The following is a 16,603-nucleotide window of genomic DNA, read 5'->3' as shown; positions in this document are numbered from 1 at the left end:
GATGACATTCGCACTTGACCGTAATCAGAAAACGCGATATCGCGATGTCGCGTGCAACCTCGGTCTCGCGTGATTCCAATGCAAGGCCTAAAATCGATACTGCCCTTTGGTCGAGTTTACACGTTCGCGCGTACCTTTTCGAGCCATTGTTTTCGTAAGGAGGTAAGATGATTGCACCCATCGATCGATTATTGTAAAACGTAAAATTCAAAGCATATTCGAATTTTGCCGCCGTTCCGCGCGACCCAAATGTTCACCGGTTACAGTATCGCAAACATAATTACAGCTTTGGGGAATAAACACTGGCCAGCGGTGAATTCATTAACGCACCGTAGTTCGAGCTGGATTAATTACGAAATTTTTTAAGTGCGTGCGTACGCGTTGGTATCTCGAGGAAACATGAAAAAACATGCAAACCAACAATTTAATAGCAGGAAAACACGCGAGCGTAACGGATCGCGTTGAATATGCCCGGCTAGTCCGAGGATCCATTTCATCGATCGCGGAAAAGCTCTCGTCCTTCGCTGGATGGAATTTCGTTTTCTCGAGATTTTTCAAACTGGAAGTTTATTTACTTTTGCAACGTTGCGCGATAGAAATCCACTGTTGAGCCCTTATCGCGGTAATTCTACGGGGAGTCTTATAATTTCCTGGTCGCATCTGTCGTTCAGAGAGCGGGTAAAAAGCGATAAAATTGAAAAGAGTGAAAACGTGTCGATTGTGGCGAAACCCGAGGTGTTTGCAGACGCGTCGCAAGCGGCGGGCCCCCGTTTGCTATTCGGGGTACAATGGTTTTCTTTGTCGAGGGAGAGAATGCGACGAAAGCGAGGATTCGATCGTGGCGCGGAGGGACGATCGGGTTGAGTTCCGAGCAACGCGAACGCGACACCTTTATCGGTCATTCGCAAGAACGGTTCTCCATTCGCGTGCAAATTCTCGGCCGGGTGGAGAAAAAAAAGTCGATCGACTCGACGCGTTACACAATACACCGACGCGGATAGCGGCGAGCACGACACGCTCGAATCACGAGTTCACCGTACATACGGTCGATAAAACCAACGAGGGACAGGAACTAACGTCGATCACGGGACCCGTTGCTTGCCTACGATTAACATCCGCTCGCGCCCGCATTCGTTTGCGCCGAATAATTACCAAGTCCCATCTCCAGACAGCGGATTTCGCTTTCGCGGCCCCCGACGAACTCAAATGTCATCCAATCGTGTCGATTTACCAACTCCAATTACGAATTTCACCGATCGATTGCTTTGATCGAATTTTTACCGGGGCTCCAAAACTCTGAGCACTCGATGCACCCCCGATCGTTGATCCTTGATCGCCATTTGGGGGAAAAATTGCCTGGGTTTTCTTTGTAAATTAATGCCTCGCGGGAAACGAGTAGAATTTATAAACAGTGTGTTATCTAACGAGTGTTACGTCCGTCCATTCGAGCTAAATAATCGTGTAACGTTAACGCGTTTTGGAACTTCGTTAAAACCGTAATGAAAATTCTTACCACGAGAAATTTCTAATAACGAGTGCTGCGCTACGGTTCGTCCGTTGGAGCTAAAATATCGAATTACACCGATACCTTTCGTAGCTTCGTGGAAGCCAACCGTAACGAGAACTTTTGTTAACTTTTTCGCAGGCATTTTTATTTCCATCGTTTCCTCGTTTGTTTGAATTTTACTCGGTTACCGGAGGTGTTTTTCTAATAAACGACCTCCGTACTCGAGGAATATTCGGTCATCGTTATCCTGGTCGTCGCCGAATCTCGTTGCTATCGAAACGATAAGATAGAAACCGATTTCAACTTTGTAAAATAGCCTCTTGGTCGAAGCAAGAGGTAACCGTAAGGTCGCGAACGGTGAAATACGAACGTCAAACATTGCGTGCAGCCCCGAAATCGTTAATCAAGACGGGTCTTAAAAGCAACCCTCGCCCTTACTGCAACTACCGATTCGTAATCAGGAGAGAGGGTGAGAGAGAAAGAAAGAGAAAGAGGAGAGTTCGTGCATTATGCGCGCCTGCGGACGCACGCGGTTCAACTAGCCTGACCGAAGGGAATCGATCCTTGCGTTACCTGTGAACGTCTTGAAGCGTTGTTCGAAAACGTTAGCATCGTTTCCAAAGAATAAGAATCTACAATTTGGTCTCCGTTCTATAATAAGCAGAAAGTTATATCGGGGGATGTACAGCATATGTGTCTAAAATGTGTCCTCTATAAATCATCCGATCTCCTTCAACGAAAGGGACTAATAGTATCTTTGAAGCATCCCCCACGGATTACCACCCTCGAGGAGAGAACTATGAGCATATTCTTCTCTAGAAACCATTGAATGGTCGTATAACGAGCCGACTGTTCTTCTACGCGTGACAGAGAGAAGAATTAGCATCTTTCGAGTCTCTGAATATAGGTACACAGAACCTATCGTCGGATTATATCGTTTGACGAACAATCGTGGTAATCTGAACTTCTTCGGAGGTAGAGAAACAATTGTATATTTTGAATTTGTACTGTGTGTTTTCATAGTTTAGCGCTTATATGATTCGTAACTGCTTGTTTTCTTTAATGGGAGATTAATAAAATCTAACGTCAGTCTCCTGAGTATACAGAGTTTTCGACCACCCCTGGGAAAAATTTGAATGGGAGATTCTAGAGGCCAAAATAAGACGAAGATCAAGAATATAAATTATTTCTTGATTGAGGCTTCGTTAAAAAGTTATTAAAAAATTTCAAATCATTCACGGAAAAATTATTTTCGGCTGCAGGGGTCAATTATAATCATTTTTTGTGAATAGATATACCCCCGAAATCCTATCCACTTTCGAGAAAAAAACTCAGTAAGTGGACAAATCTTTCGTCGAAATTAAAAAATTTCAAATCATTCTAAAAAAAATTTTCAGTTGCAGGAGTCGATTACAATCATTTTTGATGAATAGACATACCCCCGAAATCCTATGCACTTTCAAGAAAAAAAATCTTTGCCGAAATTTCTGGTCAGAAATGCTCCTTTGAAATTTCATGCAAATGTTTAAAATATCATAACTTCTGAACGGATTGGACGATTTTGAAGTTTCAAAAAGCAAACAACGCGTATTTTAGTGTAGAATATGTAGAAATTCTAAAAATATTCGAAAAGTTGTTCTTTGATCCCGTAAAGTGAGAAAAACCCCATAAAAATGGTCCAATTTTCAAACAGCCATAACTCCTGCAATAGTGAATATATTTCAATGAAACTTTTTTCTGAAATAGAGCTCATAGGTACCAACAAAAAAGTGTTAAACAACTTTTCTGTAGGGCGTCAAACAAAATTATTAAAAATGAAAAACGAATTTTTAAGAAAAATCGACAGGGGGTAGGTGCCTAAATTTTTCGGTGAAAAAAAAAATTTTCAAATCGTTCTAAAAAAATTATTTTCAGTTGCAGGGGTCAAATACAATCATTTTTGGTCATTACACATATCCTCGAAATCCTACCCAGTTTCGAGAAAAAAATTCCTTACCGAAAATCTAATTTCTGGCCAGAAATGTCTGCCCGAATTTTCATGCGTATCTTTAAAACATCATAACTTCTGAACGGATTGGACGATTTTAATGTTTAAAAAAGCAAACTACGCGTATTTTGGTGGAGAATATGTACAAGTCGCAAAAATATTCGAAAAGTTGGTCCTTGAACCCGCAAAATGAGAAAAACCTCATAAAAATGGTCCAATTTTCAAACAGCCATAACTCCTACAATAGTGAATATACTTCAATGAAATTTTTTTCTGAAATAGAGCCCATGGGTACCTACAAAAAAGTATTAGACAACTTTTCTGTAGAGCGTCAAACAAGTTTATTAAAAATGAAAAACGAATTTTTAAGAAAAATCGACAGGGGGTAGGTGCCTAAATTTTTGGGCGAAAAAAAAAATTTTCGAATCGTTCTAAAAAAATTATTTTCAGTTGCAGGGGTCAATTACAATCATTTTTGTTGAATATACATTCCCTCGAAATCCTACGCAGTTTCAAGAAAAAAATTCAGAAGGGTGCATAAATTTTTCAGCGAAATTGAAAAGTTTCAAATCGTCCTAAACAAATTATTTTTGGCTGTGGAGGTCAATTACAATCATTTTTGGTGAATAGATATACCCCCGAAATCCTATCCACTGTCGAGAAAAAAATTCTTTGCCGAAAATATACTGTGTGACCCGAAAGATTTCTATAACTTTTTAAAGAAGCCTCAATCAACAAATTAGTATCCTTGATTTTCATCTTATTTTGGTCTCTAGAATCTGCCATTAAAATTTTTCCCAGGGGTGGCCGAACATCCTGTATATTGGGCGAATTATTGGAAAAAGATGGTCCATTAGGTGTGCACGATAGTGCATCGTCCCATTTCGACAGAATAGCCCAATAGTTCTTGCACGAACGATTTCTTACAGATCAATAGGTCCTGCAGGACCTATTACCTGGTCTTTCCTTGGAACCAAAGCCACAGGACTTTTATTTTTAGGGTCCACATATACTGAAGATGTGTTCGAATGGTTAAAAAACTTTGACACGAGCCAATTTTGTCATCGATCAGTCGTCTATATTCTTCTGTCAAATCATAAACAATATCCAATGGGAACGTATTGGCAATAATTAGTCGAACGAATTATTAAAAAAGGTTACTAACAAATTGACAAAATACCTGAAACGGTAGGAAGATTGAGAAACTCTGCCGCAGGACGTCTGCATACTCGTATTTAGGTCGAATGTGGTTATTTCGAGCACTTTCGGCAATGATAAGTACGAGGGTCATTCAATAAGAAAAGATCGACCGTAGTTAAAAAAATCTCTATATAAAAGGTACGATACATATCTCTGTCGCCAATTTAAAACAGCTATTTGATTATTATACCAGTGTACGTAATCTCTACCACTTATTCGACAATGACGAATATTGGAAACTGAAATTCAATCCCGGATGCTCAAGCAACGTATTATAAATTGTATAAATAAATAAGGCAGTCCGTTTTAGTCACGTTTTCTATTTCGATTTCTCCGCGGATATCCTGTATCGCTATTTCGTACCTGTTTCCGTTCGTTCTTGACCGCGTTCAAACTAAACGTCTCTCGAAACGAAAACCAATTCAGTGCTAGCAAAATCGATTCGACGTTCTTGGAAAGCTCTTGCACTTCTATCGACGGCGCTTTAATTTGATTTGATTTATTTGCTCGGTACGAACGTTTCAACTCGACGATAGTGCAAAATGTTAATGAATCGAAACGAATACATTCACCGTAAAGTTCCTAAAATTTCCAACGACTGTCGGGGAAAATCCATTTCCCGCGGAATATCGGGACAGGTAATTGGTCGATTAATTAGTTTACGTACAAAGAGTAGGCGAGCCTACGACGTTGCTCGAGAGTCAATAACCCGAGGTACGACTGTATGGGATCGTAATTATGGCAATACGCAGACATGATAGGAAACAAACCGTATAAATCTACGCTGCGGTGTCTCGATCGAGGACATTTGAACTGTAATTATAAAAAAAGAGTTGTACAGTGTTAAGGGGGTGAAAATGATGCAATGGAAATCGTCGAATTTCATATTATTATATTATAGAGTACGTAGCAAATAAAGCTACTCTCGAGGAAAGTTCACGAAGGGTTGAAACTCTGTTAAGGTTTACGTCTTGCACTCGCCTCGAGAGAAAGGACATTTCGGTAGATCGTAAACGTTTCCCCGAGCACCGTGGGCAAATCGTATCGACCGTATCCTCGTGTTTGCTGTTCACGTTTCGCCCGATAGGTATACATACATACGCCAACGTACGCTGTAAGCCAGTTCGTCGATTCGTTGCCTCCGAGAACGACGCTCTCCCGACAATGAGCGTAATCCCGACGGCACATTTTTCCCCCCTGACTTTTGTTCTCCACTGTCGTAGCGCTATTTTAATCTTTTCCTGCGATACCTGCGCGCCGATCGGCCGTCGATCGTTCCCGGGGCCCCGTTGTTTATTTACTCGCGATACAATGCCGACGATTCTTGCCTCGTTTGCCAAGATATTTCGGTGTGGTCGTCCCGAACGCACCCGTTTCACCCTCCGTTACGCCCACCATCCGAAAATGTACGCGACCTTAAACAACGGTTAATTAAGCTATTCGTACCGGGGGATAGGAAATAGGAGGGAATAAAATAACTTGGCTTCGGTTTGAAAAATACAAGGCACGGGGTTTGCAGCGATTGCAACGAGAGATGAGCGCGTTCGAATCAGAGCAACCGGCCAGAAAATGAACAAATACCGAAATTGAATTAAAGTGCATCGTATGGATTTGCTGTCGCGGGTGATTTAAAATTCAAATAACCATCAGTCAGCTTGTCCGCGCGCTATTGACCGAACGCTCTTTTATTTTGCATCTCAAATTTTACTTTACTGGCATACGTTCGAAACATGTTCTCCATTTTTTGGGTAAAAATTGTCAGTTTTCTTGTTTCCAAAGGGAACGTTATCGTATATTTTACTATACTTTCCTTTGAACTTTACAGACTACGAGTACACGCGTGAAGAAAAAGGTTTTAAACAAATTGAAAGAGATTAGATCGCGAACGAAATGGTAAAGGGTCAAACACGATCGCTGTACGCGATACCCACCATGTTGGTTTTCTAGTTTCAACGTAGATCATCCAATTTTAATAGTTTTCAAGGCTATAAACGTTGTGAAATAAATGGCTTGTTACGACGACATTCAATGTCATTCAATGACTATTATCGTTGCAAAACAGTCTTAGATCGGTCGCGTGAATATCGTACCGGAGACGACAAATGAGGGTAATAAAAGGCGACGATGGTTGGGGGTGGAATCGCGATAAATTTGCGACATCCAATGCGAACTATAACGTTACGTGGCTCTTACGTTTTCCCGCATAATAGATTGTAACGATGTAATTTAATCTAAGGTTTCCTAGGAATAGCGTTAGACGTATGTAGGTGAACCGACACCAATAACGACGATCCCACGGGGGCTCTCGGTTTGCCACACCCCATAACCCAAATACTAAAAACTACGAACGACCCGCTTTGTCAAACCTTCTTTTCAACGAGTTATCCATTGTCCCCGGAGAGCCATAGGATCGATTCGTTGATTCGTGCTTCGCAACAACTTGCGGACGATCTCTCGATCCACGCGAATGAAACTTTCGTATCGTTTAATCGTTGTTAACGTGACTAAAAAAATTTAACTAACTTCAGCGTTTGTTGGAACGTTCTGGGAGGTGGACGTTGGACATTTTTCCCGTGTTTCGCGCGAGTCCTGGCACGCGTTCGTTTTTGGTTCGACGAAAGCGACGCTTTCAATAGAACTATTAACGTACGAATGCCTAATTTAAAAGTCTAAACGGAGTGGCTGGTGGAAAGACGGGAACGACTGGCTCGTCGAAAGTAAGTTTGCGGTGGTTCCTCGCGGTTGGACGTATTACGCGTATGCTAATGCCGAGCCTCTTAAAGCTGGCGTTAATTAAATGCAGATCCGACGAGCCACGAGCCTCGTTTTGCCTCTCGACGGAGACCACGGTATTCTTTGTTTCGAAATGTCGCTTTAAAAACACTCGACGAGGTGTAGGAGATATTGCAACGCGACAATAGTTTCGACCTGAACAAAGACCGATGAGTTTCTGCAGACTGAGCTCGGAAATGCCTCGTATGTCGGCCGAATGGTCGAGCAGCGTCACTGGGAACTCGGAAGAACGCAAATCCGTCACCGCAGATTAGGGACCATCGATCAACTATGCCAAAGCTCGCATCGATACACGTGATGTTACTAGGAATATGGACCGCATTACGATCAATAACAGTCGGTGGGGACGTAATGAGTCATTTATTATTTCTCTTTGACGGTCTAGACCAAACGTTTGCGACTGTCTTCGAAATTATCGAAACAGAATGATCTGAATTATTGAACCAAACGGGGCAAAGCTATTTTATTTGCTGGTCAATGATGATTACTTTAAAGTTTAAGAATACGAAATGTCTAATTATCTTCGCAACGATGTTGCTCGACAAGGCCAAATAAAAATTGAGTCTTTTAAAATTGCTGTAGGTTTCCTGGGCGTGAAATTATAATATACCATGGTCGATTGGCGAGCGAACGAATGGCCGTAAAAAGGAAAATTAACCGTCTCGGTTTGTCGTCCAGTGTATCGTTTGCACGTTGCATCCGCAACATTATAACGCGGGATCTATGTATACCGAGCAAACAGTGCGTCGAACGACATGTGGTTGACCCTTGTCAACATCGCTTAGCTACGTATTCGTCGCGCGGGATATAACCACCGATCGAACCACCGCCATACGAGCCTCGTTAATGAGAATACAACTGCGCAAATGTTTCTTCGACGTTAAGTTGTCGTAATTCGATCACGCTAAAAGACCTTCGTCTTACGGTAAGACGAGGAAAAATGCTGGTGGAAACGAAAAAAATTGTAGGCGGTCGGACAGTAGAATGGCTCGAACAAAAAATCATACACGAACGGAGCAAATCGTAGGAAAAGATCAATGCTCGTCAGACACTTTGCTTCTATGGAATAAACGTGGTGAAACGACAGCGAAATTCAACGTTTTCGGATCCGACAGACGAAAAATGATGCGACGAAAAGCGAGCCAAGTTCTTGGAATAAAAAATCCGAGACTCATCGTAGAGCGCGATAATGGAAATTAGATTCGAGGGAGAACGCGAAAATGGGTGGATTTTGACGTATTAAATTTCGTGACGGCTTATTAACTTGTAACTTGTCATTGTACGAGACGAGGGGTGAGAATTTGTTTTTTTTTTTGGATGTAATGTTTAAGAAGACTTCCGTTTCGTGGAACGATTTATGCTGTATGATTCGATCGATCGACGAAGCCTCCGGGGATCAGCTTCTTAAAAAGTAGGCCATGTTTACCGCGACTTTGATTAAGCGTCTGACACCTTATTGCCAGTAAAACTGCCCCGATATGTTTGTTCTACGGTCTCGAGGCAAACTCATCCAAACGCCAATAATAGAGCATATAAGGGTGAATTAAAGAAGCGTTCGATATCCCGTCTCGGTAGATTTGCGTGGAAAACGAGATCGTACGCGAACTCTGAGCGTTTTAGAAACAGAAACCACGCTGACAAATAGCCGGAGTTTGCTAGGGGTGTTAAGGTAGCCACGCGAGCGTTGACGGACAGTTTTAGGCGAGCTCGTCGAGGCAATAAAAATCACCGAAGATTTTAAGAAGGTCGTAAGTTCGTTGTTACGGCGCTTAACAGTTGGTCGGATCTTTCGCCGGGGTGTCGAAGTAACCTAAATATAGTGAAGCTATTTCCGAATTCGGCGCGGCCGTAAAACGCGCGTCGGTCATCGAGGAAAAGGGAGGAAAAGGTAAGAAATGGGGAAAGGAGGAAACTGGAAGATAATTTAAGGAACGACAGCGAACGCACGCCGTTATTTATCGATGCCACATGCGCGCAGGTGTCCGTGGCTGCCCGATGATCTATCCTCGAGCTTCCTTCGACTCGCGAGTGTTATTAATCGTTAAGAAACACGGGATACAATTTGTACACGTGTGGTTCGACCAAACAAGTCCAATGTTTGTTGGACTCTGGTCACATACTTTGTTCGAAACGCGGTTTAACCCTTAAAACGGCGTATAACTTGTTCGGTTACCCGGGGAAAACGAAATAAAGAGAGAGAGACACTTGCTAAAATCGTCGTTCTGTTCGGTAGAAAAGTGGTTCTAGAGATCGATCTTCTAAAATTCCTATCCACGCATTCACGGGAAATCCCTCTCGATGCCCTGATTCAATAATTGCGCGAGGGTTTTCGTCTGAACGGGGCTATTATGAAAATTCGGAATCCTGCTTACGGTAAACCCAGCTTCGATGGAGAGCGTTCCGAGAAGGAAGTTCGGGTTTAAATAGCATTTTGTCGACAGTCGTTGGCAAAATACTAATCTTTATAGATCGTCGAGGGGTTGAGAGTTTCCACAAAAGGGACGATACTAGGAAATTAACCAGGGCTCGTCTATTCGCGGGAAAAGACATTTTAAAAAATGAATTTCATAATGTCTCGAGTGAAATCAGTTCCGGTGGGCCAGATTCGAAATTTATTGAAATGTTTTCGAGGAGGTTGCCGACCCTCGGAGTGCGGGAACGCGAATTGTTCGAAGGCGAGAAAAGGTGGAACTCGAGGGAGTAAATTATACGTGGCGTTGTGTCGGGCCTCGATGGCGAATCAATTTACACGACGAGCGCAAGGATCCACCGGGAAACACTGTCCGCGCGTCCGAGTTAGGGTTGCTCCCGTCGTCTGCGTTGGTCTAGCCCTGTCCCCGACCCTAAACGCGGAAGGTCCTTGGAGATCGCCGACCGAGAGGGCTGCGCCTCGAGAGTTGTATGGCTGCGCGTATCGTATTCACGGTCTCTGTTTTCGGGAATTGTAACTCGATGTACGAATAGGGTTTCCAGGTGCAACGATCTCGTGCCTGCGCACCTAAAGCGCTGTTCCCTGTTTTCCTGCGCGTCGTCGCGCTCTTATCCTAAACGATTAGATTGATACCACGCGTCAGTTAAATGGTCAAACTCGATACCAAAATATTCAACGATAATGATAGATACAAACGGAGTATCGGATAATATATTTTTAATCAGCTGTTCCTATGTACGACGTCGACCCAGTGATCGACAACCCGACCACGGTTTTAGTTAAATATTAAACTTGAAATTCTGCGAAGTTTAATTAACTGGAAACCCGCTCCAGGAATCGTATAATTAAATCGAACGAAAGACAATAAATATCACAGACGCATTACAAAAAGCAGAGGAAACAATGCAACGAATCGACTTATCTTCTTCCACTGCAATTTTTTGTTACAGATATTTCAAACTTATAATGAAAATTGTATCGCAACGATAATCGATAGTGTGACCTTTCGTCGATGATTTATAGCTTACCACGATCGAAGAGCGGGTTTAAGACACTTTAAAAGTCGCGTATCTCGTAATGGCTGGATTAATAAATCCAAGGAAGGTGTGGGTTAGAATTTTCCAGGTTTGTCGTTGATTCTTGACGTTTAACGGCTGACACCGACGATAAAGCGGGATCACGGGAAGCGGTTAGGGTGGTTCGCGCGCGCGTCGTGAGTCTGGTTGGTCTTCGTCGCCGAATGCGTTCGATACCGCGAAATTAATAGTCCGTCGTTGTCTTAACCCCCGTTTATAGGGGCTGGAAACGTCTCTCCTGGATCTCTAACGTTAACGGCTCGTCGATAATAATGGTTCGAGGAAGCACCGGAAGAAAGGACTCTCGCTAGAGTTCGTTTCTAAGCATCGTCGACTAATAATAGAAACGGCGTGGTTCTCGAGCCGAGCGTCGAATCTCGCGATCTTTCCAACCCCGAGTCTGCTCGTAAATATGCAAATAACGCGGGGCGCTTAGCACGCGAAGAACTCCGTTCGCGTACACGGCAACCCATAACCGAGATCGTATTAACGTGCCTGGAGAGCCGTGTATGGCGTACGCAACGCGTCGAGAGATACTTTCGATTTAACTCGACTTTCGCGTGACCGACGTCCCGCGGCTGCACGCTTTTCCCTCGCTGACGACGGCCTCCGTTGCTCGCCAACCTCGCCCTCTCCCTCGAAAAATCCACCCGAAATATCTTCGTTCCCGGGAAGCCCTTTTCACCAAATACGCTCGTTCGCTCGTAAACTCGCTTAAATGCAGTCGAATCATCTGGGATGGCTCTCGACGACCGGAGCACCCTTATCTTCCTCTCCCTTTCGAAGTCTCTGTTCCCACCCCCGCGACTCGCAATAACCGCACGCGGGCGAAAATATCGATGTCTTCGGGCGCGCCTCGTCTGGGACGACGTATCCCTCTTCGTTCAATTTGAAACGTTCGAGACGCGAGAACAAAACAGTGTCGAATAGTAAACGAAACTTTTCTTTTTAAAAGGGCAGTATTTATAGCCTGTCGTCACGCGTCAAGGTCTGTTTCAAGCTGTGAGTTTAAAAAGCTCGGTGGTTAAGAACCGCTATAGTGTGCTCTGACTTCCATAAAACTGTTGGCGCCATCGATCATGCTATTCTTATTAGCAAGTTACGTGCCATCCGCTTTGGGGGTTGAAACAAAGTTGGTCGGAATGCGCGCGATGACAGATGACTTTGAGGGCGCATACCAATTTTTCTAAAATATTTAAAAAATCTAGAAAATATGTGAAGTTGTTCGAGAGAATAAGACGCGTCTCTTTGACGTCCTCGAAGCACCCCTTTAATACGCCGCGCGTAGAAATGTTTAAGCTAACCGGCGAAAACTACCCTCTGCACGCGAGCAAAATGTCGCGGACAAGATCGAAATACGGAACGGCTGCACGCGATCGCTCGTTTTGGATCGATCGCGAGTAAACATTTCCCTGAAAGCATTTTTCCGTCGACGTATCGATATTGCAACTGATCGGAACCCTCGACAGCGGTCCAAATCTCGTCGAGCGTATAATCGGCTCTGTAAATGGACGAACCGAGTTCGTGAAACAGCCGCGTGCAAAAGCGTTCTCGCGATCGTGTCGTCCACGCAGCAGAGATCTCTGCATAAATCGTCAACCGCCTTCCGAGTATCGATTAAACGTTCACCTTGACACAGGGTCGTTTCCACGAACCTGACCGTGCGTGAACCTACGACGTTGAACTTTACACTTTAGACCGACGCGAGACGACGTAAACGGTTTATTCCTGCGGATCGACCGAATCTTTTATTTTAAACTGGAGGCAGTATTCTTTCTGGGGAAAAGGGCTCATTTTTAATGAATCAAAAATCGAAACTGGTATCTAGCTCATCCGTTATTAGAATGCCAGAAATTGTGCAATCATTCTAGGGAAAAAGCTGTTCTCGTTTATATCGTCGTTACGAGGCTCGTATACTGTATGCACCTGACATCAAGAACCGTAAAGTGCGATTCGTTCAAATGAAAAACGTGACCGGCGTAACAAACGGTCCTCCTTATCTTCCCGAAAAAGGCGTCTGTGGAGGCACCGGTTATCTATTTTGCGAAAAGTTCCGCTCGCTTTAATCGATGTCGCGCGGTAGCGTCCTACGAAAAGTTTTATCCGACATTTTCGTGACCGTCCTACGTGCTACATCACCGCGATTAAATTCGTGGAGCTGCATTATATTCGTTGTTAGCTGAGAGTTTCTCGGTAGAATCCACACTGCGCTGCCTGGAATTTTTACATCAGCATAAAATTAAACGTCTATCTGTTTGCGATTTCCCTATAACTACTTCTGTCCAATCCAAGTAAATTGTTATTAGGTACGAGAAATCTGAGCCATTTAACTTGTGAAAATATTAGACATAAAGCTTTAAACGTGGAAAGCTCTAATCTAAACATAAATTAGCAGGGGTCACGAGTAAATAGGGTCGAGAAACGTTGTTTTAGGAGCGTCGTTTCGCGAGATACGACATTTTCATGGAAATTGCAACGCGCGTCGAAGATAGACTTTAACAAGATGCACGACGTATGCTTGTTGCAGAATTGTACTTCCCACAGTCGGATCTGACCCTGAGGCTGCCATACTTGGCGCGGAACCATGAGAAATCGTCCAATGTGAAACTGCTCGAGCTAAGGACGCTTCGAAACGACTCGATGGAATCGGAAAACGTGATTTATCGCGTCACCGTGCCACACGAGGGGATCGTATCGATAGATCCGAAAACGAAAAGTCTGTTGTTGCACGGTCCCCCGAAAGAAGGTAAGTTTCCGTTGGTTCTGTACCCTAGAACGGACCGTTATCGTTCTTCGCTGGTTGCGTAGGCGGGCCCGGAAACGGCACGATCGTGATCCTGGCGAAGGAGGACGAGGCCAGCAACGAGGCTGTCCTGAAGATCGAAGTTCAGTCGATTCGCGTCGAGGGAAAGCAAATTAATTGCACGGAGTACGTTCAGGTAATTGCGCGAATTACAATCGTTGATAGAAATTCTTAATTTTCAGCAGTGACGTTTACGTTGAAATCGTTTCGATCTTCTTTAGAGACAATATAGTTTATACAGCGCTGTCTGTGGCGGATGATCTTCTGAGAAAAACATAAAAAAAATGTGAGAACATTGTTCAGTCTTCATCTACCAGAAAACACATAAAACTCTAACGCTAGTGGTTTTTCTCTGAAACTCTTGCGTACTACTCACGAGAGAAAAGATAAAAAATAAAGACCACCCATTTTCTCCAACAGAGGGTCGGTGGAGAATCATCCCTCGCAATTGGCCAAACTCAAATAGGCCGCTGAAGTTCTATAATTTATATAAACAGTGTTCTCTTATACTATACCACATTGTCTACATCACTTTCGAAGAAGATCGAATCGAAACGTAAACGATAATTCGCGAAACGATTTGTTTCACTCGTTTCAGGATATGTGCTTCTGGAACTCGTCGAGATACAAGATCTACGAGAACCAACCGATCACAATGATCGGCAGCTTCGGGCCCGCGGCTTACGCGGACATTTGCCCCAAGTTTTACGTGACCGGGTACAAGCTGCTAAACGGTAAGCGTTAATTGCAAAAAAATTTCGAATCCGCGTAATTCGAGTCCCGACGCTTTTCTTCTCGACGGCGAAGCTCGGCTCGCCGGAGTGAAAATTAATAATTCCGACGCCGCAGAACGGGCCGCGCGCAGGTTATCCTATCCGCGGATCTCTGCAACGCATGATTAATTGACGACCTCGCTTGTCCGAGCGCGCGAACACATCGCTCGAAAATTTCTGCCTCGGAATTTCTGCGAAATTATCGTAGAAATTAGGCCAACCGTGGAAACGACCGGCCCATTGTTCGGTGATAACATCAACTTTGCCTATAAAATATGCGAATAAATAAATAAATTTCTAGGCACGGAGTATTTTCACGCGACGAACGACACGCTGTTCGCGAACGCCTCCCTGGACAGGGACGCGTTGGGTCCTCCGGGAGGACCAGGACCTCGCGTGAGCGTTCAGGTTCAGTGCATCGTCTGGGAGGAGACCACGGGTAAGCAGTACGCTCCGATAAAGGTCCTGGACGTGGAGATTTTGGACCAGGACGACAACGCGCCGATAGCCCAGGAAAACGATTCGATCGCCATTACTCTACGCGACTTCACCGCGGTGAGTAGAGAATGATCGCGTACGCGTTCACGAATAGAATCGTCCGGATCGATCCGGTCGCAACGGATAGACGAGATCGGACTTAATCAGCGGGGCATTGTCCTCGCGATCGTTTCCGGCATTGTTTTGGATAGCGGACGTGAAAAGACGCGGAAACGGCGAAAGAATCTCCGAAGAACGGGTGAAAGGATCTGGGCGCGAGAAGGAAGAAAAAGCCTTCGGGGGCTGATCTTGATTAAGCTCGGATCTCTTTTTCCTTCAGTCGTCTGTCTGTCTGTCTGTACAACCGTCCCTTCCCTACGCAGCTTTTCACTCGTGTCTCGTCGCTCGCAGCTTCGCGCGTTCGCCCTTTCCTCGCCGTTGATAAAAGGACGCCGGTAACTCGCTAACGCGCTCTCGATGCCTCCGGGCCATTCAAATCGCGGCTCCCGAAACCGGTACAGTTACATCCCCCGTGCACGATATGGTTTTTGCGACCGATTTCGTCGTATTACCGATTATTAACAAGCTAGAACCTCGATTCGTTGCCTTTGCGTGCACCAATTCGAATTGTCAGTACAAAATCACTGCTATGGCTATGAAATACACGTTGGATAATTTCCCAGAGGGCACAGTATCGAAGTTTTCAAAGTTTTGGAAACGCGAGAGTGTCTGGAGGCCAACAAGGATAGATCAACAGGCAAACTATTGCAAGATCGTTTTACCTCCCATAAAGAACGAAGAGGAATCGGTAGATGATACCCGGGGTATTTTACAGCTCGTAACATCGAAAGTTTGATAAAAGTATCCGGAACACTAAAGGAAGAAATATATTTATCGATCCTGCGAAAGAATGCACTTCCACCCGGACTAGGAATGCTCTTTTCTGTCTTGCAACCAAACGGTTAGGAGTCTGTCGGGAATATTTAACAACACCGAAGAGACAAAAGAAGGTTGATAATTATAAATTGGCGACCTCGATCCGAGGGTCTGAACCCAATAGAGCTATTACGGGACGAACTCGACCGAAAAGCGAAGCTTACGCAGAGAAAATTACTTTCCAGCTTGCGCAACAAACTCCCGAAATTAACTGTTACGAATATTTTTTAATTGATCTTCTACGCGGCTTACCGCGGCCAATGGAATTCAAGTTTGCCATTAAATGCAACCTACCGAGGCACCGTCTTTGTAAATACTAATAAAGATTACAAGAATAATTAAATAACTCCTAAGTGGAGAGATGTCCAGGCTTGTTTGGCTGCGAGAGCAATTTTCTTGGCAATGGTTACCGATAACTGGTCGAGGAGGGAAATTTAATCCGTGGAAATTAAACTACAACATTCTAGGAAGTGAGTTTTGTTTCGTCTGAAAGAGTTCTATAATCTGAAACGGTTATCAATATACAATAAACAAGGTGGAACCCACCGGAGGATTAAATTTCTTTCATCCTATCGACCTGGCGAGCCGAGGAAATTCCTCGTACAGCCTCGCTTTGAGAT

At 44.1% G+C, this 16,603-nt stretch overlaps 1 protein-coding gene across 2 annotated transcripts in view; it reads left to right on the top strand.

The window, feature by feature from the left end:
- Ret (protein kinase receptor Ret oncogene) overlaps positions 1-16,603 on the top strand; it is a 31,424-nt gene that overhangs the window by 3,039 nt on the left and 11,782 nt on the right. For both annotated transcript variants that reach the window (XM_076770379.1, XM_076770378.1), the window contains exons 2-5: positions 13,522-13,740; positions 13,803-13,933; positions 14,396-14,531; positions 14,872-15,125. In XM_076770379.1, the coding sequence (XP_076626494.1) occupies positions 13,522-13,740; positions 13,803-13,933; positions 14,396-14,531; positions 14,872-15,125 (740 nt within the window). The remainder of the gene's footprint in view (positions 1-13,521; positions 13,741-13,802; positions 13,934-14,395; positions 14,532-14,871; positions 15,126-16,603) is intronic.

This window comes from Colletes latitarsis, chromosome 8 (assembly GCF_051014445.1).
Source record: "Colletes latitarsis isolate SP2378_abdomen chromosome 8, iyColLati1, whole genome shotgun sequence".
Taxonomy (NCBI): Eukaryota; Metazoa; Arthropoda; class Insecta; order Hymenoptera; family Colletidae; genus Colletes; species Colletes latitarsis.
This window is presented reverse-complemented; position numbering and strand designations above follow the sequence as displayed.